Below are 24,434 nucleotides of genomic sequence, written 5' to 3'. Positions count from 1 at the left end.
ATAAAAAGAACAAGGAAACCACTATAATGGCAATAGGGGTAAGGACTTAATAAATGTAAATAAGGTTGATGAATCACAAAGCAGAAAAAAAAATTGAAAATTAAATTAAAGATCTTGTTCTTGGATTAAACAACAAAACTAGATGAACCTTTAGCAAGATAATGGAAAATGAGAAAAAAGATACCAGAAAATTAAAAGGGATATAAGCAATGAATGTAGATATTTTGTGGAAAATATTATATAAAGTCCACAAGAATAGTTGGAAATCTTAATGAAATGAATGGTTTTCTTGGACATTGTCAATAGCCAAAATGGACTCAGAAAGAAATATGAAACCTGCAATAAATGACGACATAAGACATGATAATTTTGAAAGAACTCTTCCTCCAAAATGTGTATGGTCCACATTCTTCAGCTCTGTTTTGTGTTTTTTCTGCATTTTTAAGTATTTATAAATGTAGACAATGTGAGAAATCTTTCTATAATATTTTCAAGATGGTAATATAAGAGCAGGAAAAAAAATAAACTTAAAGAATCAGCACTTGAAAGGGACCTACATGATATTCTTCTATGAAAATAGGTCTAAAAACCTAAGGAAAAATGCAGGAATTAAGTCTTGAAGTATGTTAAAAATCATCAAAATGAGTATATCTAACAGATTAATGTAAAGAAATTTATTAATGTAATGCACCACATGGTAAAAAGTTTCATATTAAAAAGTTTAGGATCAGCTGAGAAGACAGTTGATAAAATTCAACATCATTTATTGATAAAAGCTATTTTTAGTAAACTAAAAATAAAAGGAGATTTTTAGCTTACGACACATCAAATTTAGTGTGACCCACCAGATCCTATGCAAGAGCAGCAATCTCATTAGAGTAAGGAAGACGACAAGGTCCATGTGATTCCCTTTACATCACCCTGTCCTGATAGTGCTGCTACAATGAGACAAAACAACAGCAGCATCACACAGGAAGATCCAAGGCTATGGAAGGTGTGTTTCAGCTCTTTAAATGTATTAACATTGGTCATCTGTGCTGGTAGTATTACGGGTGTTTTGTATTTTTCTGTTTTGCTCCTTTGTATTTTCTATACAGAACTTCTGTTGCTCTTTTTATGTTTTTAAAATGAGACAGCAAACATTGAAAAGGCATCACTCAAAGGTAAAAGATTTTCTTCTCTTTTCAAATGAATGGCTTACACTACAATTCAGCATTTTACTGTCTTCAATCCTAGTTGCATAGGTGATTAAGTAAAAGCAAAAGGGAGGCATTTGATACTTTTATGAAGTTGAAGGCTAAAGGAAAGCCGATTCAGGTTTCTGTCTCTAACATGGCTTGTCCCTTGATGCCAGTAGTCAGCTTTGTTACAATCCATCTACTGGCTTTCCTTCCTGTGATGACTTCATCTTGTCTGATAATTCCATCTAGTCTGACTTTGTTTGCAGGGGTTCGTTCTGTGAGCTCTTCCTTCTAGGAAATTTCCATTTTACTTAATAGTGAAATTTTTAGAGAAGGTTCAAGCGTCAACTATTCCACTCCTTCCATTGCCACCAATGAGTGAACTTTTGGCCGCCTCTCCCTCTAGCCCACTTTTTCCTGACTGCGCGCTTGCAGCCAAGGTGAAGGAGGGGTCGAAAAGCTTCCTCAGATGGAGAGAGCGAACAGAAATGGGTCCTCGATGATTAAATAGTACCCTAACTAGAACGGGGAAATGATATGATTGTCAAAGCATTGCATAAGTATCGTCGTTGACATTTTTCTCATTGTTGCTTTAAAACTCCGCTTTTTCTATTTAAGCCAACCTAATTTTTGCACTCATGGTTTTCAAGTGCCCAGACACACTTTGGGGGCCAAGCTCAGGAGGAGCCAGCATAGTAGAGAGGAAAGCTGTGACATCGACCCACGGTGCGGGCTTCTATTGGCCTCTAGAGAGAGTGCCCACCAGGGAAAGATTCTTTCCTAGTCTTCATCTTACTCAGAGCATCTCTGAAACTTGGCTGCAATTTTAACTTTTACCAGTCATGACCCGAGATGAAGTGTGACTCAGTGTAGTGGGGAGAGAGTTCAAGTGACACGTGTTCCACCCCTCCCATTGTCACCAATGCCTTGAACGCCCACACTTTGATTTCCTCATTGTAAGGTAATTAAAATCACAGCACCTGTGAATTGCTTTTTGGAGGGTTACAGAAAGGACCCGGTAGACCTAGTTCATGGTACATAGGTAGCTCTTAAATACTGCTCCGTAGCCTCACTGACCAATGTACTCACTAGCCACATGCAGCTACTTAAATTAATCAAAAATCCCATTTCACAGCAGCACTAGCCCCACGGCAAGTACTCAACAGCCACCATGGCTACTGGCTACCCTATCGCATAGTGTAGCCATGAAACATTGCCGTCACCACAGAATGTTCCATTGGACAGCACTGCTCTATATCATCAGCTTTGATTGTACGCAACTGCCATACCTTAGGGCTGACCAAAACTATTCCCTTTGGATTGGAAGCTCTGCTAGGATGCTTACCTGCAGGAGTGTGTCAGGTAAGGCCAGTCTTGCAAGGCCTTTGTTCACCAGACATAGAAAGGAGTGATAGTAGGTTGCCAAATTAGGAGAGCTTGTCTGTCAGCCAGATACTTTAGGCCTGAAAAGATGGAGAGTTCATGCCAAGGAAAACTTCCAGAGAGGACTCAATCCTTTTCACCCTACACTGAACCACACAAGAAAGGGGGCGGGGGAGGATTCAGCCTTTGAGTCAGCAGAGGAAACATTCTTTCAAGGTAGAGTTTGCAAAAGACAGCTAACCTGTTTGGGTTTTTGTAAATAACTGACAGGAGATGGGCTGCTTCTATCAAAGTATTAACCCAAGTGGTGGGGGTTAATCATTAAACCTTCTAGCTGGTGGCTTGCTTTTTTTCTCTGATATTCTAATCCAGATCACAGAATGGGTAAGGCAGCTTTAAGTGGAGGGTGGATTATTTTTCCCTTGGTTTGCTTTGTGTTTTCCTCTCTGAAAGAATGTTGTGGCTGCTCTTTTTTCTGGTGACTGCTATTCATGCCGAACTCTGTCAACCAGGTATGTAGTCTTGAAACTGAAAAAATGGATTAATAGTTTTCTAATGTTCGATAAGTCTTTAACTGAAAGGCCTCTTTATTTTTCTAAATCTGTAGACGTCTTGTGGCTTGAAAGTTGAGCCTCTGATTGTTTTATGAGTTTGAAAGAAAAATTTAACCATCTAAGGTGATTGCAGTTAAACTTTCAGGAATTTTTGGGGCAGTATAATTGGAGTTATATATTTTGTTGATTTGATTGGCATTAAATATTAGGATTTATTAGACTCTGTTTTGGCAGATTTTATTATATATTGCCTTTTTTTCCCTTTCTGGCAGGTGCAGAAAATGCCTTTAAAGTGAGACTTAGTATCAAAACAGCTCTGGGAGATAAAGCAGTAAGTAGAGATCCTGCATGTTCATATTACATTTTGTTTACTAATAACACTGTGCTTTGTCTGATTATAACTCTCTCTGCACAGTTATCTTAAAGTTGTATAGATTGCTTCTAAAGACCTCAAATCTGATATTTTCTACAAGTAAAAAAATTGTAGTTAAAATAGAAATTGTTAAGAAAATGATGTTGCCTAAAATATTTTATCTACAGTGTATGCTAGGGGATACGTGAAGTTTTGTATTACACAAAACAGTTTTGCATCCTTGAACATTTCAACCAAGCATAGTAGAACAGAGGGGCCTGAGTGAGGCAAGTAGGTTTGGGTTGGGCTCTGTGCCTCACTATTGTGGTCATTTGGATTTTGTTAGCCCCAGTTTTGTAGTCATTGAAAAGAGGTCATAGTAACCCATATAAGATCTTCCATAGCACATTTTTTTCAAATTCTAACGTAAAGTTTCTTTAATTCTTCTTAAATATCAAAATAACAACATGAGCCCTGGCTGGGTGGCTCCATTGGTTGGAGTGTCATCGTTCCACACACCAGGAGGTTGCGAGTTTGATCCCCGGTCAGGGCACATAAAGGAGGCAATTTATTGGTGTTTCTCTTTCACATTGATGTTTCTTTCTTTCTCCCTTCCTTTCTGTATAAAATCAATAAAGATAACTCGGGTGAGGATTAAAAAATAGCAACATGAAATGTATGCTTATTAAATTGAAATTTAAAAAATACTCATGGAGCCCATGTCTGTATAGGAACAGGAAAGTGTGTCAAATTAATGAGAAGGGCCCTGGTTGGTGTGGCTCAGTGGATTGAGCACCGGCCTGCGAACCAAAATGTTGCCGGTTCGATTCCCAGTCAGGGCACATGCCTGGGTTGTGGGCCAGGTCCCCAGTCGGGGGCATGTGAGAGGCAACCACACATTCATGTTTCTCTCCCTCCCTTACTCCCTCCTGTCTGTCTAAAAATAAATAAATGAAATCTTTAAAAAATTAATAAGAAGGTATTTTCTATTTCTCATTTCAGTTTTCTAATCTGTGAAGTTTCCCCAGTAGAATGTGTTAAGATGCCCAAGGCTAGAAACAGTAAAGGAACACCAAAGAAACTTAGAGGTATTCTGTTTGGAGGCCAGTCTACCAATGTTTGATTTCATTCACCCCTTGGTGAATAAGTAATAATTATTAAGTAATAATAATTATTATGTGAGCCAACATTTATTGAGAACCCACTTTACTTTCTAGCTGGGCCCCTTCTAAACCCTTTGCTCACATCAGCTCTTTTAGCCCTTCCAACAACTCTTTCAAGAAGGTAGTACGGGTATTCCTGTTCTTATCAGATGAATGAGAGGTACAAAGAAATTAAGTGATCTGCTCAGGATCTCAAGTCAGCAAGTGGCAGGGGTAAGATTTGAATCCAGTCTGGCTGCAGAACCCACTCTCTCTACCACTATCTAGGGTTGGTTATCCCAGGATCCTCTGAGAGCAGGTACCAAGCTGGATTTTGGGGATGCAGAGCAGCTAAAATCAGGCTTGTCCTTGTCCTTGTGGAGCTTATAGTAATGGGAGAATTGGTTGTCCAATAAATATTCAGTGTACCCAATGCAAATGTGCTACCTGGAGAAGTATTACAGGAAAAAGAAGTACAAGGGGGCTTTGGCCTTGTCAGGGGCCTCAGTACCTGGCATTTGCCATGAGGTCTGAAGCATGAGTAGAAGTGAACTAAGGGATAAAAGCAAAAAAGGCAGAGGGAACAGCACGTGCAAAGAGTTATTACATGAAGGAACCTGGTGTGAGCGGTGCGGGGGAGGTGGAAGGAGGAGCAGGTCATGTGATGAGCTTAGAGAGAAAAGAGGGGTCAGGCCAAAGGATATGTGGACTGTGTGGGAGTTTTCGTATTGTTTTCAAAGCAAGTGGGGGTTTTATGTAAGAGGTGCCATGACAGAATTAGTGTTGGAAGACAGTTTAACCACAGTGGAAGACAGATTGGAGGATACTGGAGTAGAAAGGAGACACTGATCAGGAAGGGATAGGAATAGTGTAGGTGAGAGGTGATGTCCATTTGAAATACAATGTGTTGGTGGGGGAGAGAGCAATGAAGGGATTCCAGAGCCACGGGGATGGTACAACAAGGAAGGGACAAGGGGTCAAGGATGAAGCTTTTGTTTCCAATTATGCAGCTGAAGGGCGATGTCCTATTTATGAGCCAGGCAACCAGGTACAAATAAGAACAGACTTTAATTTTGGACTTGTGTTTGAGCTGTTATTGACAAAGAGGCAAGGATGGAGCCGGCTTAAGATATACAATCCTGAGTCATTTGTTCTAAGGTGATTGTGGGAGGCTTGAGTAAATAACAGTGCTGAGGGGGAAAGTACAGAGTGCCATGAGGAGAGAGTCTAGCTGAGAGCGTAGAGTTTCCCTAAAACTCGAAGCCCTTGTGGAAGAGGGTGAACCTGCCAGTGGTGCAGCGGCAGGAAGAAAGCAGGGAATTCATGTATCACAACAGGGAAGAGAGTGCTTCAAGATGAAGGGAGTTTTCGAGAGTGCAAATGCTGTCGAGGGGCCGGGCAAAATGAGACTGAAGAATGCTCATTGTGTTAGGCAATGCGCAAGTCACTGGCAACTTTAGAGGGAGCCGTTTCTGTAGAATGGCAGAGCCAGAAGGCAGATGAGGAAGGGAGTTAAGAAGTGGGTGGCGAACAAAGGATGACAGAAGTAAGGACAGCTCCTTTAAGAATTTTGGCTGTGAAGGGCCAGAGAGAGACAGAAGGAGGTAGAAGAAGGGGGATTGAGTAAAGTGATTTGGTTTTGCTGTTGTTTTAATGGGAAAGACTTGAGTGTGGTTAAAAGTCAATGGACAGGTTCAAGTCAGCATTGAACAACAGGAGGGCCGAAACCCATATCGTTGAGATCCTGAGAAGGAAGTGACCCTAATGGAGCGGGGTGGGACAGCCGTTGACAGGAGGAGAAATACCACATCTGGCCCTTCAGGGAAGAGTGTGGATAGGATGTGTGTCTATGGAGGAAATTTTGTTTTTGGTGACAGGAGGGTGGGGGAGTTTAAATTGATGGCTTGAGACGTATCTATAAATTATGAAACAGTTTTATGATGCATTTTATGAAATGCATCAGTGAGAGTGAGGTATGAGGGAAGGCACTGAGACTGGAGGGGCCTGATGGGGCCTTGTAAGAGTCACTGTGAACCATGAGACACAAAACTGATGGAGAAGCCTAAGGGATTCTCAGGCAAGTTGCGAGTCAGTCATCATGAATTCAGAGCTAAACCTACAAACCCTGTTTTGCGACTCTCTCCAGTAATACTTGATTACTCCTCTACAATGCGAGGCCAGCCGCTTTAGTTACTAGGGCTGCTGAAACAAAGTACCACCGAGTGGGTCACTTAAACTGCAGTGGTTCCTTTTCTCTCAGTTCTAGAGGCTATAAGTCCAAGGCAAGGCGTCATCGAGGTTGACGATGGTTCCTTCTGAGTCCCATGAGGGAAGGATCTGTTCCAGGCTGCTCTCCTTGGCTTGTAGAGGTTGTCTTCTCCCTGTGTCTTCACATGTCTTCTCTCAGTGTGTGTTTCTATTCAAATTTCCTCTTCGTATAGGTACACCAGTCATATTGGACTAGGGCCCACTGTATTGATCTCATTTTAAACTAATCACCTCCAGAGAGACACTATGTCCAAATATGATTACATTCTGAGGTACTGGGTTAGGACTTCAGCATATAAATTTTGGGAGAGGGCAGTTCAGCCCATAACATGCATATACACTCAAGTTTCCAGCTAAGAAAGTAAAAAGAAAAATTGTACTGATGTTAATAAAGGAAAGGAAGCTGAGAGGGGGAATCAGATTCTGAGGGAAGGAGGAAGGGAGGGAGGGAACTGACTATATTTGTCCAGGATTAGATGTCCATATGTGCTCTTTATTGACTGGCTACTAATACTGCAGATTCTGAAGAAGATGACGCAAAGGGAAACATACCATACTTGGGATGATAGACTGTCCAAGAAACTCTATCCTGAACATTGTGCATTGTGGAGGCATAATTTGTCATGGTCTCCAGTTTTTAATGTATGAGAAGGATCAGAGAGACAGAGAGAGAGAATATGAGAGAGAACAAACTATGACTGCAATGAGAACCCAATGCATCATTTTTGCCTCATGCCTCTTTATTTTACATTTTCTGTTTTATTTCTCTTTCAGTATGCCTGGGATACAAATGAAGAATATCTATTCAAAGCAATGGTAGCTTTCTCCATGAGAAAAATTCCCAAGAGAGAAAAAACAGAGTAAGTAAATAGTAAAAAAATTTTAATTGATAATTTGTAGTGTTATTTGAGATAGTGGAATAATTTAAAACTTGATCTTGAAAATAATTTATTAATCTAACTTAAAGGAATCTACATTTTTGCTTAATAGTTTAAAAATCTTTTGTAATCTAGCTCAGCTTACAGTTTATGTCATGTTTTAACAATGCTCTTCGTTCAATGGGCACTATGAAAATGAATATTAAAACAATATAGTCATGTCATAAGCTATCTACATTTCTGTTATGTACATATTTTTGTTGCTGATGAAGAGATACGATAGATAAGAATTCTACTCTTATTGTATCAGTCAGCTCAGGCTGCTATAACGAAATATCACAGACTAGGTGTCTTAAACAGCAAAAGTTTATTCATCACAGTTCTGGAGGCTGGGAAGTCCAAGATCAAGCTGCTACTAAGGTAGATTTCATTCTGAGAGCTCTTCTTTTGGCTTGCAGGTGCCACCAGATCATTGTATGCTCATGTGACCTCTTCTTCTGTAAGGGGGAAGTTGGTGGAGAGGGACAGAGTGAACTCTCTGGTATCTCTTCCTATGAAGACATCAATCCCATGTAATCACGGCTCCACCTTATGACCTTATTTAGCCGAGATTACCTCCTATAGGCCCTGTCTCTGAATACAGTCACAGTTGGGGTTAGGGCTTCAAGGTATGAATTTGGAGGGAGGGGGACAAATAAGTCCATAGCACTCATTTTGAAAATAACTTAAATATTTATAGGTTTGTCCCACTGTTGGTATCTATCATAGCACCTTGTTTATTTTCTTCAAAGCTTTAGTACAGTTTTTAATGGTTTTGCCTTTTTACCTATTCTTCCGGAGGAATTTTCTGTACTTGTAACGTTTCTTACCATCTCTGTCTGTGATTAGGGTAACACTCCTGGTTTCTCTCTCCTCCATCCCTCACTCTTCCCCTCGAGGGTGAAATGACTGATCTGATTGGTGAGCTGGAAGGAAAAATAGGGCATAGGTTTCCTTCTCTTTCAGAGCCATCCTTCCCTCAGATTGAGGCCATTTTTCTGTGCTGCTCCCTACAGCAAGTACAGAATCTGGCCCTGCACGGGCAGGCACATATACCTGGAAGGACTGGTTAGCTTGGTAGGTGCATATTATAAGGTATTCAGTATCTTGCATACAACTCCAGTCTGTGGCAATACTTGCCTCAGCTCAGTTCCATTTGGAACAGTGTAGAGGAATTGATCTCATTTCAGGATTTTTTTAAATGAGGAAGGAAATTTGTCTGCTGGTTAAAGTCATATCCTCCAACCCAGCCTTCATTCTTTTGTGTTAATTTTATAATGCTTCAGAAGCTGGCAAAGAGGATTGCTACTTATTGACCTCCCTCAAACATGGGCTGTAACTACAAGGAATAAAACAGAAGAGTGGAATTTGGGGGGAGCAAAGTAAACATACAATCCATGTATTTGTATATGTGCATGTATATATATATTTTATATATATATATATTTGTGTGTATACACATATAAATACACATATTTTAAAAATAGGTAATATATTCACATGATTCAAAAATTAAAACAATGAGGTCTATAGTAAAATAAAATTATGCCCTAAGTGAGCTCTACTTCTAGTTTATGGATTTTTTTAGAAAAAAATATATTTACTTTTATCTTACACATTCTTTTCACAACTATTTATAATAACTTTTTTCAATAAAAATTAGATAGTAGTATTACAAAAAAATCAAAATAAAAAATAAAAGAAAAAAAGCTCCTGGTTACCTCACAATGCTAATCCCTCAGCTAGTCTCTTTCGTCTTCTAGTCCTTCTTGTTCAGCAAGTTTTATGTGTTGCTGTATTCATTGTGCAGTTACTTCCTCTAAGTGCCTAAATTTCACCTTGTAAATGACTATGTTAAATCAGATGCTCCCATTCTTAGGAAAAGTTCGCTTAAACATTTCAGATTAATTCTGACGAATTCATTTCAGAAAAAAAATATTTTTCCAGAATCTGGAGAAGTGCAGGAGTCTGGGAATATCTGACTTGATTTAATTACAAAAGCATTTTCCTTGGAATTGGGTGCACAAGCTATATAGAGGGTTTTGTTGCCAAAATCAGTTGAAAGAATCAAAAAGTGCAAAACTAGATCAGGGTCAGCAAAGTTTTTTTTCTGTAAAGGCTGCAGCAGTATGAGTCCCAGCAACACTGTTGTCAGGGGCTGAGTGATGAGTCTGCCTCATGAATCGGGATGTGTTTAAAATGCTATTCAAGTGCTGGGCCTCCTTCTACACGTGCTGCCATAAAAGAGGCTGCACCTTTACACACATAGGCTCCCCCTGTAGGAAAGGGCACCATGAAATGCTTGACTGGATGAAGACAGCTTTGCAGAAAGGCAGCCATACCCTACGTGGTGGGTGGGTGGAAGCCACCAGCAGCTTGGCAACTTGGACAGGTTTCTTCTACCTTTCAGAGGTCTCTAGGTGCCAGTGTGGGGCAGTGTGAATTCTGGAGGGTGGGAAATATCCCTTTCTGGGATGGCTTCAGGCATTCCAATCTGGAACATTTGCTATTTATTGTTTTGTCTACCCCATTGTTGCTTATTCTATGAATGTTACAGAAAACTTGAAAATACTGAGATGCACTGAATTGAAAATGTAAGAGTAACTCACTAAAGATAGTCCAGAAGTAAACGGAAGAATGAATACTCTCATTTTCATCCCTTCTTTTGTCTGGTCCTTACTACAGTATCTCCTTCCTTGAGCTCGATCACCTCCAGTGACAGAGAGCTCAGCATCTCCTGAGGATGTCCATGCATATTTGGAAACTTACAGCTGGTATATTCTTGATCCAGTGTAACCCTGACTCTAAAGAGAGCTGAACTGGTGCAGTCACCACTACCCCCGGGCAGGCAGCGGAAGAGGAGGCTGGAGGGTCAGCCAGGTGGAGCATGTGGGCCGGCAGAGAGGCCCTGGTGTTTCCCCCTGCCCCCATAGCACAGGGATGGGGGTTGGTTCTGGTGCGTAGACATCATGCATCCAAGCAGGGGGCTTAAAGCTGGGTCCATGCTGATGAGTTGGTGCCCGTGCTGCACCAGGGGTTGTGTGTATAAGAGTGACAGCCTTGCCCGTTCCCCTGCCAGCCTCAAGTCAGGCAGAGAACTGCTCACAGAGCGTGGTATTGTCTGTGAGGGGAGAGACTGGCGTCTTATCTCCTGGTTGGATGTTTCCCAGCTTGCAGACATTGTCAGGACATCTCAAGCTGCCACCAGAGCAGAGGCACCTGGAGTTCTAGAGATTATGAGGCTGTCCCCAGTCATTGAGAGTGTACTGTGGGACGGAATCTGGTGCCCGCCTCTTAGCCAGACCTGTCTAAAGGTGCAAGGCTGGCTTGAGCCTCCTGGGATCGGGGTGAGAGAGGGTAGCTCTGCGAGCAGTCTGTACTTCAGGTGTTCCTGGGACCAAGTGGAGGCTGCTAATGGGAGCTGGATGGAGTCACTGCCCGCTGGGGCCGAGAACCGACTGCAGGGGGGAGAGAAGGCGGCAGAGCCGGGCTGGAAGTCACCTTGGAGACAGAGCAGAGTGTGAGATGGAGCATGTTGGTCAGAGTGCCTCGTCCACATCAGGGGAAGATGCAGTGCAGAGGTCCCCAGACAGGTCCCCAAAGGCCCCACAAACGCACTCTGGATGGAGAACACGAGGGCACCCACCAAGTCAGAGGATGTAACAGCGAGAGGGCCCACATGGAGCCCTGGCAAGAAAAAGAACTTTGCCTTTTTTTTCTCTGACGCCCACCCTCGCCATCTCCATTTCCCTTTTCCATCCCTAAATGAGCAAGAATGGGGGTGGTGAGGGGTGATGCGCAGGAGGACATGGAGCACTGACAGTAAAAGAATGGAGCAGACCCTCAGGCCAGCACCCCTCGAAGAGAAGCTGTGTGTCAGAGGCAGGAAGACAGCTTTGATCTGACGTTTGATCAGACTGCTCTGAACTTTTTAATAGCTAGAAGTGACAGGAAAGCTACCCATCTGCACCAGATGCCATCAAGGAGTGGCGGAACAAGAGGTGACGCAGTGCCCAAAAGCAATGGTGTGAGAAACATGATCCTCTTTCTTTATTGTGGTCTACCGAGGCCAGCCTGTTCAACTGCATTGCTGTGGTTGTAGTCACAGAATTCCGTAACGTTTACTGAAAGGCTATTATGTGCTAGGCCCTGAGATTTAAATGATGGGTAAAAGCACATTCTACACAGTGCAGGGTCCACACCCAAGAAGCTGCCCCTGGTAGAAATTATAGGAGGATGGACTAAATGTGATTTTTGCAAATCTTCATATCAAGTGGTTTTCTTGCTATTTTTGGACATTCTTAAAAGCAGAATGGAAGATAGACAAAAAATTTTAAATGATAGTGTTCTGTATTCATTATGTGAGGTTACTTGAAGTTGGAATTTCTATTGAAAACAGCACCCATGTGTTTTCAAGATTTTACAATAAGATTTAGGCCATATTTACTAAAATAGTTTCCCAGGAATTTTAAAATGTTGAAAGTCATTTGTATGGAAAATAAGACTCTAAGTTTAAATTTTAGTGTGTTTCCCAGATAAACTGGGAAATTTATTTGCCTAGTTTACTCAAATATTGGCTTTAAGGTAATGTGTCATTTTTAGCAAGAGAGGTAGAAGTCTAATTCAGGCATGGTATTTTGTTTGAGTTAATGGTGTAGGGCATAGAATGGATTTCCTGCTCTGCCAAGTTATTCAAGGATAAGTCTTGTGATCTATAAAGGAACAACATGGTGTTGTAGCCACGGTAAGGGGATTAACCGTCCTGTGCTTGTGAGACACAGCCCAGCTCCTGTTCAGTCCTTTTCATTTCCAGAAACAAGAGCCCGATTGTTAGCAGCCGTTGGATGCGGTTGGCCCTGTCTGGCGCCATTGAAGAGAAATGGCAGGGGAGCCGATTCTTGGAGAATCACCTTCAGACCAGGGCTCTCCACACTTGAGGAAAGGCATGGGAACTTTTCCTTTTCAATGATTTGCCGAAAGAAGTCGCTTGTGTGTGCGTGTGTGTGTTAAAATCACTTTTTTTTTTTTGTAAAAACAATTGGTCGAAATGGTCATTGAAGTACATTTAAAGATTTCCAGCAGACCCCTCTATATTTACAGCCTAAAAATGTAGATTATTTATTTAGCTGTGCTATTGGCTAGTTTATTTATTTGTGGTATAATTGACATACATCATTATACTAGCTTCAGGCATACAACGTAGTGGTTCAAGATTTGTATACATTGGGGAATGATCACCACAAGAAGTCTAGTTAACATTTGTCAGCACACACAGTTGCAGGATTCTTTTCTTGTGATGAGGTCTGTTAAGACTGAGTTAAAACTATTCCCCTTTTTTTGGCTAATATCAACCTTGGGTAAATGATAAAAATGGTGCTTCCTAAGGCAGTAGTACAGTCGGAGGTATTCTGACCAACACTTCATACAGTTGAATACACAGCAGAACCAAATTTTAGTTTTTAATAAGTATTAACAGCACCCTTACCTTGACAGTTCCCATTATTTCAGGTGTGAATACAGCTCTTCCTTATTCTAAGTATATGTGTATTTGTTATATCTTCATCAATGAAGCCGGTAAGAACCATTATTAATGCATTCCCTTGTTTTATTCTTGTAGATGATTTTAGCGTGCGTAGGGAACTTTAAAAATAACTGCTCTGTGCCTGTATTTGTATTTAATTTGAAAAAAAGGTATATTCATAAAAGGGTTGCAAAGATAATACAGAGAGATTCCATGTACCAAGAGCCCTCATCCTGGGACTATTTTGTGCCTCCGCCGCTCCCACAGATATTTGGAAATGTCTGCGGGCATGTAATGTGCAGAGCATAGGGATGCTGCTATACATCCTTCAAAAGAATGACGGCTTCTCACAAGCAAGAGTTAGGCAGCCTGAAATGTAATAGTGCTGAAGTTGAGAAATTGTGCTGTACCCAATTCACCCATTTTCCTAATGTTATTATGTTAAGCGACCATGGCAGATATATCAAAATTAAGAATTTGACATTGACTCAATATTATTAAACTATAGCATTTTCAGACTTCCCTTTTTTTACACCAGTTTTCTCTTTCTGTTCTAGAATCCATTCCTCTTTAAGCTGATCCAATCTGATAGTCTCTCCATCTTCCTTTGGTTTTCATGACCTTTATGCATCTACAGAGATTTATACGTGTTTCTCACCTGGGTATGGTACTGACCCCAGCCATGTATTGTAGCATATGGAAATGTGTATGTTGTTGGCTTATATCTATGCCTGGAGATTGCTCTGGCATTTAGAGGGTGGGGATGAGAGATAATCAATGTGATACCAGTCTCAGGACATTTCCACATAACAAGGCATTTCCTACTCAAAACAGCAGCAGTGCCTTCATCGACACACTAAGATCTCAGCTCCTTTCTAGTAACTGGTGTAGAATGAAATGCCTCGTCCCAAGTCCAGCGAATGACAGGAAGTAATCTTTAAAATAAAAGTTTCTTTTGTAGAGTTTCAGTCCAAGGCTTTTTGTATCTAACAGTAATGGCCTTCATTGAAGATGTATTTTTAGCAACATTTTAATCTTTTGAAAATCTTTATTTTGGAGTTGATATTTATATTTTATTACTTTGTTTGCCAAGGTGCTACATGAAAGCATGGGTTGCCACCTTAAAGAAACACTGAGTGAAGAGCCTGAATTCATGGGAAGGGGCAGTAGAGTTCCATGGAGAGGGGAAGCAGGGAGCACGGGGGCCGCTGCTGCGCCGGTGCAGTGCATGCGTTCCTCTAATTTTTCTTCATAGCGCTTCTCCCCACTTGACAGTGTGTACATTATTCACTTGGTTATCTTCTGTCTCCACTCACTTAGAAACCAAGCTCCACGGGAGAAGGGACTTTGCTTTGTTTACAGCACATTCTCGGACTCTCTAACGAAAAATACCACGAAATTCCTGTTTGACTAGTATTTAAGGACACTTCAGATGGAAAGAAAAACATAGGCAAAGCGTTCAAATGGCCTCTTCCCTGGCTCCCAGCCTCTGCCCTGGTGCCGGCAGTATTACTGTGTGCGTGTTTAATTTATATAACTGGCATGTGCTTCACGTGACATTCCACCCCCTGCCTTTTTCATTCGATAATGCATTTTCTGAGGTATATCCCTTTATGAGAAAATGTGTAGCTCTAGTTCGGTCGCTTCCCACTGGGGGTGGTTTTTGTCCTTCGAGGGATATCTGGCGATGCTTGGAGACATTTTTGATGGTCACTATGGGAGCTGGCCTGATGACACTTACTTGACAGAGGCCAGGGCAGCTGCTAAACATCCTGAAATGCCCAGCACGCCTGCCTGACAGAGACTTACCTGCCCCGATAGCCCAGGAGTGGAGAAACCCTGGGCTCTCTTCCCTCGAACCTGTGGACTAGTGCTCCCTCGCTCACTCGCTCGATAGCACGTGCCAGGTTCACTTGCTCTGTTCCCCGCTGATGGACATTGACGTGGTTCCAGTCCTCAGCTCCGACAGAGTTTCTCCGAGAACATCCTAACTGCGCGTGCGCTCTCTCCCCCTCTGCATGCAAGAGAATTGCTGGTAGCCACACGCTGTTCTAGAAAACACTGCTAGAATGGCTGGACCCACTGGCACCCACAGCACTGCCTGGGATTCCCATTGCGTCTTTACCAGCATTTGTTGTTATTTCGCATTTTTAATTTTGGCCAACCTGAAGAGCTTGCACGGGTAGCTCACTTAGGAAAAACGTTACACTGCCTGACTATTGGTAAGGGCAAAATCGCGTGCTGCGGCACTCTACAAAACTGGAGAGGTGTTTTGCCAAGCACACAGCACTTCATTCTGTTCCTCTCCGAATCTTGGATGTGTTCCAGAAGCGCACGTTTTTTGGAGCCCCAGCTTGACTGTTTCTGCCAGTAGAGGTCACTGTCCCCCAGGGGTTCTTACCCGTGTCATTTTTGTGGTTTGGAGACACACGCACGCCCCCCAAGCTCCCACCCGCACCCCCCGGAATGTTTGGCAGTGGCACCATTTTCACAAGGTGGGAATGCGGCCGGCACGTAGAGGTCAGAGGCCGGGCACTGCGTTAAAAGTCTGCGATGCACAGGGCAGCGCCCAACAAACAGCGAAGAATTACCTGGCCCCAAGTGTGAACAGCGCCAAGGTGAGAAACTGGGGCAGGGAAGAAGTCCCGTTATGTGTATCTTCAAGAAAGGGCATGACAGCCTCCAGGATACTAGCGATGCCTATAACGGTTATTTAAAATAAGCACACAGTCGTGAGGATACAACTGGCCAGATGGGGGAAAGACGCCTCCTCCCCGTCTGGGAACAAGGGAAAAGATCCCTCCGTTTCTCTCTGCGGTTGAAGGCAGTTGGCTCGGCCCTGGGCTCTGCCTCATGCCCTCTGTGTCCGCGGTCTCCCACCAGACGGGTCTGAGCTCCTGCTGCCTTTCTCGCATTGGCGGAGGGAGAGCCTTCAGCACGGTCTCTGGGGTACAGGGGTCGGGGTGCTCTTGAGTGGGGGACGCGTGTAGAAGCAGCTGCCTTTGCAGTGAGGAGGAGCAATTTTGATGGTCACTGGGCTCCTGATGCGTTGGGGGTGGCGGGCATTTCCAAACCACGTCTTCATGATTCTCTTCTGATGGCCTGAAAAGTGCAGCCCCACGAGGCTCTGACCTGCTGGCTGGCTGGGAAAGCGCCCCCCCAGCTTCGGACGTCTCCTCCCTCCTGATTCTGGCTCAGTATGTTGGCCAGGATTTGGGGCCAGTCCCGGAGGACCACGTGGGCATGTAGGAGACCGGGCACTGCTCCCTGTATGGGAAGGGGCGCACTGGGGCGGTGGAAAGGGTGTGAGCCGTGGCGGGAGGCAGCATCATGGCTTCGGCTGTGCTTTGGTACCTGCTCAGCTAGCTGCCCGCGATTGCGGTGCTGCGTGGTTGGGGTCTCCCAGGGGCAGTTCTGGTCCCAGAAATTCACGGTTTGGAGAGTCAAAGCAGGTTGCTGGCATCGGAGGGCAAGGCCAGCACGTGGGGTGTTGGCATATGGGGACCCTCTGTGTGCCGGGTCCTGCACGCGCCCGGCCAGCAACACCCCTCCCCTGCACTCCCCTGAGGCTGGGGCACCGCAGCTTCCCACTGCTGGCCCCAGGCGCTTGGCTCTGGGCAAAGCCTCTGGGGCCTAAGAGGCTTTGACTCCTGTACTTGACATTTAGAGAGAGAATATAATCATTTCCATCAAATTCTGAAAAGTACGGAAAATTGACAGAAGGACACTTTCCTCACTGTAAAAATGGACACAATATGTTTCAATGCTCTTTTAGGGAAAAACAACGAATTTGCATTTACTAGTAAAGGGGATTTATGTTTCCTTCTTCTGGAACAGTTGCTAATGTCCCTGTTGGCAGTTTTGCTCTTAAGGAAGTGGTGAGATTCATTCAGGATTTTTTCATTTAGTGCCAACAATGTTGATTTCACATGGACTCTTCTATAATTTTCAGCCTTCATAAATTTCATATCACATATATAGAACGTCTTCATTCTAAACAACAATGCCATTTCTTTGTCATTTCTACTGGTAATCCATTTATAAGCTTAGAGGGAGGTATGTTTTCTAATTTTCAATTGCAAAGCAGGTAACTGCAGAAACAGTGTCCAAAGGCCTATGGTAAACTGATTGTAGCCCTTCAGTTCGGAGGTCTGGTATTGGTCCAGCCCCAGTACCGGATGGGAGAGGGATAGCAATTGTGCTCATCAGAGCAAGTATTGGATCAAGAGTGGGCACTGTATTTATCTGGGTCTGAGCAGCCTCTGTGGGTCAGAGAGGCGAGGTGTTGGGGATGCAGGGGAACTGTCAGCCAACAGGTGATGGAGAATGAGGCCCCTAAAGCTGCCTACTAGGTCACTCTTTTTTAAATTTTTTTTGGGTAGATTCTTTATTTAAAGAATGGTCCTCAAGTATATGATTTTGAAACCAAGTAAACTTCTATATAAATTTATTCTTAATAAGATCTTTCTTCATAATGGTAGAAATGATTTTTCATTGAGAGCTAAGACATCTCTTAAGATGACGATAATACCAGAGTGGATGGTCTGATGAAATTTGGTATTTTTTGCTTACAGTTTTTTTTCCTCTTCTCATCTGCAGTATTTCCCATGTCCTACTTTGCAATGTGACCCAGCGGGTGTCATTCTGGTTTGTGGTTACAGATCCTTCGAAAAATCACACCCTTCCTGCTGATGAGATACAGTCAGCCATAAGGTAATCACTGTGAAATATGCCTTCTACCAGTAAATCTACTTATTGATTAATTCAACTCTTTTCATAGGTAGTAAAGGATTTTCTCCCTGCTTCACGATATTTACTTATTAGATGTCAAAACCTTAATTTTGTTTGTTTGTATCAGAGATTAGTGTAGAACAGCGGGTCTCATCCGGGGGTAATTTTGCCTCCTAGGAGATACTTGGCAATGTTTACAGACATTTTTGTGGTCACAGTTCGGGGGGTGGGGTGGGACATGGGTAAGGAAGGTTGCCCCCAGCATCTAGTAGGCAGAAATTAGGGCTGCTGCTCAACACCTTAGTAGGCCCAGGACAGCACCTCACAACAAAGAATTATTCAAGCCCAAATGTGAGTTGTGCTGTGGCTGAGAGATACTGTTTAAATATTAGCTGAGGATATTTAGTGCTGTCTTCTTTTAGCAAGGACACCTTGTACAGCAGTATTGTTTGATGGTTCATCAGATCGATTCTGGAACCCAAATACTTAGGTTTTTAATTCTGGTTTAACTCTTACTAATTAACTCTTACTAATTATTTGAATATAGACAAATTATTTCATCTCTTTTGCTTTCTTCTTATCATTTATAAAATGAGAATAATTATGGTACTCCTCTCTCAGAGTTGTTGAGAAGATTAAACATAAGATATATTGAGGAACAAGTCATACCTCTGACATTTATTTAAAACCCATAAAAATATTCAGATTTCTTGAGTCTTTAAGGACTTACCTTCCTTAGTCAATGTATAGTCTTTATCTTTAAAAGATACCTTTTAATTTAATTTTTTAATTTTTCAATTACATGTTACATTTAATATTGTTTCGTATTAGTTTCAAGTATAGAGCATAGTAGTTAGATAATCATAAACTTTATAAAGTGTTCCCTCCATATTTCAAGTTTCCATGTGGCGTTGTACGTAGCTATTACATTATTTTGCACTGTATTTCCTATGCTGCACTTTATATCCCCATGACTGTTTTGTGACTACCATTTTTTAAAAGGTATTTTTAAAAAATGGTCAAGTCATGGTTCATACAAGCCAAAAATAAATTCTATCAAAGACTTTATTATTTCATTAATTAATGAGGAAACTAGTTAATTAATGTTAAAACTAGTCCAAATGAGACTTCAAGGAACCATGCATACATAGAAGTCGAGGAATGGTGATATTCATTTACAAAAAGATGCACCAGTCTGTGCGTCAGGTAGTCGTCAGTCATGTTCCATCAGACACAATTCACTTGATTTTATGTGGACAGGAATAATTTACATTATGTTAGTTTTATACACAACTTACAGACTTGCAAATAAAGACAATAAATGGTAGAAACTGTCCAGAAAGGTGCACTTGCCAGACACTGTGATATTTTTTACCCATTTCAAGATTAACACAATTTTTACCCTGACCAGTATAGTTCAGTTGGTTGGGCGTAGTTCTGCAAAGTGAAAGATCACAGGGCACATGCCTGGGTTGTGGGTTTGGTTTCCGGTTGGGGCCCATAGGAGAGGCAACCGATTGATGTTTCTCTCTCACATTGATGTTACTCTCCCTGTGTTTCTCCCTCCCTTCCCCTCTCTCTAAACAAACATATAAAATGTAAAAAAACAGATTTGCACAGTTTTTCCTGACAGTTCCTTTTCCTACTCTCCTTGTGATCATAACAAACTTTCAAAAGTGAAATGTATTCTTTACTTCAGAGAAGCAGAAGGATGTAATTTGTTTTTATTTCAATTAATGTTCATTTCTTGTGCCAAAACTTCCAGTCCCACACATGATTGATGTTGGGCAAAGGTATATTGGAAAAAACAAAGAAACAAAGTAACTCTTTACAAAAGATTTGTAAGTTACTGAAATGCATATTATTCTCTTTACCAAGGAGAAGAATCTAGTGGAAGAACTCATTGGCTTTCTGTAAAATATTAACATTTAAGATAATTAGTATATAATCAAATGACAAAGGTTGTGTGTGAACAATCATCTGTTTCCCTTGCTGAAGCAGTCTTTGATGATCTGTATCAATGGGAAAGATTTAATCTGCTTTAACAAGCAGGTTTGAATTGAATTTTTCTTGCTTTTTTGCTACTAAGAATACTGTTTAGATCCACCGCTTAGGTAATAAGAATCAGGAATATTGTATTTCACGTGAAAAGGGATTTTATGCGAGCCCTGTGATTTTGCGGGGCACAAGGAAAATGAAGGCACTGTGACTAAATCAGGCTTCAGTTCACGTGAGGAAGAAGAGCAGGTGTTTGGAGTGAGGGTTGAGGATGTAGGTGAACATGTTCACAAGATATCTATTTCCAAGGTCCTAGCAGGAGAAGCTATATAGGGAGTGAGGATGGCTAACAGAATGGGAATTTATGTCAGGGAATGGATAGGGCTCATCAGGATTGTATGAAAATAAAGGAAGCAATACCAAGAGGCAAGGATAGAGGGAAAAGAAGGCGGTAAGGGGAATTTTAATGCTGAAGAATCTGCATGGTGGGCAAAATGATGCTAGTTCCACATAATATTTGCATAACACTTTTTGGTTCACAAGGCATGTTCTTATGCACCTGTGGCATTTAATACCAACACCAGTGATTTTTGAGACATTAGTCTTATTCCTGGTTTATAAGTGAGGAGGAAATGGAAGCTCCAGGAGATTAATTGATTTGCCAGGGCCACCATGCTAGAAATATAAAGAATGAGGACTTGAAACCAGGCATGCTGCCACCATGTCCACTGATTTTTTTTCTCTCTCTCTATTAGTGTATTTATACGTATGAGGTGAGGGAATGACTGACCAGTTCTAAGATGTCTATTTTAGCTGTTTTGTGAGGACCTACCCTTATTCAAGGCCAGTGTTGGCTGAAAGACATTCTTGTTAACTGATATCTATTGCGGATTTCAGTGGTGGACTGAGGTTTGGTCTGTACTGAACTAGAACTTCTCATTAGCCAAAGAGGTGACAGAATAGCAAAGAGTTAACCAACCAGGTAGATAGAATGAGAATGCAGAGCTACTTTTCATTTTCCTCTGAGTTAGATCTTAGTAGTGGGGTTCATTATTTTGTGGAAATGTTTGTGTTCCCAGATTATCAATATTAGGTTTTAAAAAAGAAAACATTCTGCAGTTTGGTAAAAATTACATTGAAATTATGCCCCGCTGTAGATAGTCTGGTTGTGATCTTCCTTTATATTCATGAACAATCATGCCTTAGCATAGGTTTTTATTTGCTAAAGGAGGTCTTTCCTGATAGCTTGGTGTGGGTCTACAGAGGTTCTCAAGCCTTTACTATCAAGGTCAATACCTGCACTGTTCAATATAGTAGTCGCCAGCCATATGTGGCTATTGAGCCCTGGAAACATAGTCCAAGATTAGATATGCTCTAAGTGTAAAGTGCACATTGAATTTCAAAGACTTAGTGCAAAATAAAATGTGAACCCACTCAATATTGATTATTTGTTGAAAATATATTTTCTTAGATATATTGAGCAAAATATATTATTAAAATTAATTTCACCTATTTCTTTTTTAAAATAATATAGCTCCTAGAAAATTTTAAGTCACATATGAGACTTACATTATATTTCTATTTTTCAGGGCTGCTCTAGAGGTAGATGATGTCAGCTTGTCTAGTGTGAATTCAGTAAGGGCCATACAGTATCTCCAAGAAATCTTCTCATTTAGTTTTCAAATTCCATTTAGAAACTCACTTTTTTGTATTCAGTCAAATAAGTCTTTGCTACCAACCCTTCCCTAACTGCTACCACCACCAAAAATGCAGGTTTCCCCCAGGAAAAGTAGCACATCTACCTTTATGTTTTCTAGACTTACAGATTCCTAAAGCACCATTTACTGTAGTCATATGGAAGTGCTTGCAGTTTACTGAGCAAATCATACTATACCGTGTGTCCATTCCTGTGCTCACTACACACTTTGGTATAAAGAACTCCTACTTGTTCCTCAAAACACCACTCAGAAGTTGCCTTCACAGGAGAGCAAGTCTGACCTCTCACTATAATGTGCCTAGCCCTCTGCTGTGCTCCCCCACTGTGCCCATATTTGCCTCTTTCATAGAACATTTTGCATTGCACTGTGATTGTAGAGGGGCTAATCTGTCATCCTTCTAGACTGTAAGGTCTGTAGTATTTTTATTTTACTTTGTATCTATAGCACCTAGCACAATATCTCGTACTTAGTAAGTTTCCCACAAATGTTTGTTGAATTGATGGGGAGAAAAGAATATCCAACTGATGGATTTGCAGCTGCTTCTGTGTTCCCGTTTTTTCCCCTCTTCCTGGTTTTATTTTCTTCTCATGTTCATCACCTACTTTTTAACATATAATTTTATCTTTTTGGACTGTTGGTATTTATGTAAATCATCTTAAATAGAGTCCTGTCATTTTAATCGAGATGCTACCTATCAGGAATAAAACACGGCGGGCAGATATCAAAGATCAAGACTTCTGGTTACTGCTACCATGTCTGCAAAAATGGAGAGCAGTAGTGCATAGAAGAGCACCTCTTTTGGCAGTCAGCACAGCAGCTTGTGAAACGATACCACAGCATGAATGTGCTCATCAAACTCTCTAGTCAACCTGAAGTCTCTTCCTGTGGGGAAGCTGTGTTTATAGAGGAATAATCATGGAGAGATAGGTCTGTATCTTCTGCATCTAATTTTTTTCTGACTTGTTTGTTTTTATTTTCATTCTATTTTAGAATGAATAGGAACCGGATCAATAATGCCTTCTCTTTGAATGACCAGACTCTGGAATTTTTAAAAATTCCTTCCACTCTTGCACCACCTGTTGACCCATCTGTGCCCGTCTGGATTATAATATTTGGTGTGATATTTTGTATCGTCATAGTTGCAATCACACTATTGATTTTATCAGGAATCCGGCAACGTAGAAGGTAAGATGTTGAAAGGGAATGACTTAAAGCGTGTTTTTCTATTTGCTCACAACTTGGAAAAATAAGGAGAGCATTTGCTTCTAACTGAAAATGAAGCCTCCTATGTGAAACTCGGGAAAAAATGGTGATTTTCAAAATATCACTTATGCTCTTGTTTTAGGAGACTTTTTGGAGTCCAATGTCCTATACTTAACTATGGCTCTTTGTATGACTGTCATTCTCTCTACTGAACACAGTATGAATGTTACATATCTAGGGTCAATTTCAATGTCTGTGTTACAATTTTGTAAGCTGAATATAGAGCGAAGCAGACTTTTTGGATCCGCAGAGTTAATCTTTGGTCATCATTCACCTCCAAATGCCCGCAGTTCCGCAGTTCTTTCCAGGCTTCCCCACCTTGGCCTGCATCATCTTGTCCAGTGCCTGCAGCTGCCAGCTGCAGGGACAAGTATCTTGTCCCAGACACTTTTTTGCTGTTTTATGTAGATACTTCCTTCCTTTGGTGGATGCTCATCCCTCCAGTGCTTATGATATTATATAGAAGTGTTCCTTGAAGTGGCCTTTGAATGAACCCTCTGCATCCCATTCACCTTAAACACTTGTTTAAAATGTAGGTTCCTTGGCTCTATCGCAGACCCACTAAATTAGAATCTCTTAATGGGATTCACTTTAATAAATATTCAGGTAATTCTAATTCATTTAGTTTGAGAGCTTCCAATTTAGTGGCTTATGCATAGATTCCCATTCCTTGGGTTCATTTACCTGGATTCTGGGGCACTGCTGTCTAAACGATGTTATTTCAAGAGACTTTCAGATCAGTGGGAGAGTTACTAAGGTAGTGGGGCAGGGGGAGAAGAGACAGGATTTCTCAGCACGATGAAAGGAGAAAATTTTGTTTACAAGTACCTCTGATCCAGAGGGGAACTGAAAGCAGGCCTCATCTCTTTACTTGACACTTTAATGCTTCTAAACTGTCCCTTCTGATAACGAGAAAGGGGAATTCTGCCAAGTGGGACATGCATTGTGTTCAAGAGTTGATGCCCAGATGGGACATGTGAGATGTGTTTGGCCAAGTGTGTCTTTAACTAAATGTGTCTCCTGAGGTTTTTTTCTTTCCATGTGTTTCACCTTAGTTACTAACAGAAGGCAATCGTTTTAAATCTTGGCCTTTGTAATTTTTTTCACAAATGATAAGTGGAATGCTGTGGAATAAGCGTAACTTATATCTAGTCTCCGAATTTTTTATTGTTTATTCTATTACAGTTGTCCCAATTTTTCCCCCTCTGCCCCCCATCCACCCAGCCCACCCCTCTCACCCACAGTCAGTCTCCTCTCCATTGCCCGTGTCCATGCATCATTCATACATGTTGTTTGACTAGTCCCTTCCCCTTCCACCATCCACCCCCCGCCCCGCTCCCCTCTGGCCGCTGTCAGTCTGTTCCCTGTTTCCATGTCTCTTGTTCTATTTTGCTCATTAGTTTACT

General features: G+C 41.6%; 1 protein-coding gene across 2 annotated transcripts in view; it reads left to right on the top strand.

Annotated features, from left to right (window-relative positions):
- The first annotated feature begins 2,808 nt into the window (after positions 1-2,808).
- The window catches only part of CLTRN (collectrin, amino acid transport regulator), a 29,142-nt gene continuing 7,516 nt past the window's right edge, over positions 2,809-24,434 (top strand). Inside the window, exons 1-5 of one of the 2 annotated variants that reach the window (XM_054581089.1) lie at positions 2,809-2,948; positions 3,391-3,449; positions 7,655-7,740; positions 17,918-18,031; positions 22,756-22,950. In XM_054581089.1, coding sequence (XP_054437064.1) covers positions 2,945-2,948; positions 3,391-3,449; positions 7,655-7,740; positions 17,918-18,031; positions 22,756-22,950 — 458 coding nt within the window. In that variant the 5' untranslated portion in view covers positions 2,809-2,944. Of the gene's footprint in view, positions 3,077-3,390; positions 3,450-7,654; positions 7,741-17,917; positions 18,032-22,755; positions 22,951-24,434 lie in introns of both variants that reach the window. The other variant, XM_054581087.1, reaches the window with a different exon arrangement.

The sequence above is a fragment of the Pteronotus mesoamericanus genome, unplaced genomic scaffold (genome assembly GCF_021234165.1).
Source record: "Pteronotus mesoamericanus isolate MK-2021 breed Mesoamerican mustached bat unplaced genomic scaffold, CSHL_Meso_final contig_65, whole genome shotgun sequence".
NCBI lineage: Eukaryota > Metazoa > Chordata > Mammalia > Chiroptera > Mormoopidae > Pteronotus > Pteronotus mesoamericanus.
Note: the sequence above shows the minus strand (reverse complement) of the source record. Positions and strands in the feature narration are given on the sequence as shown.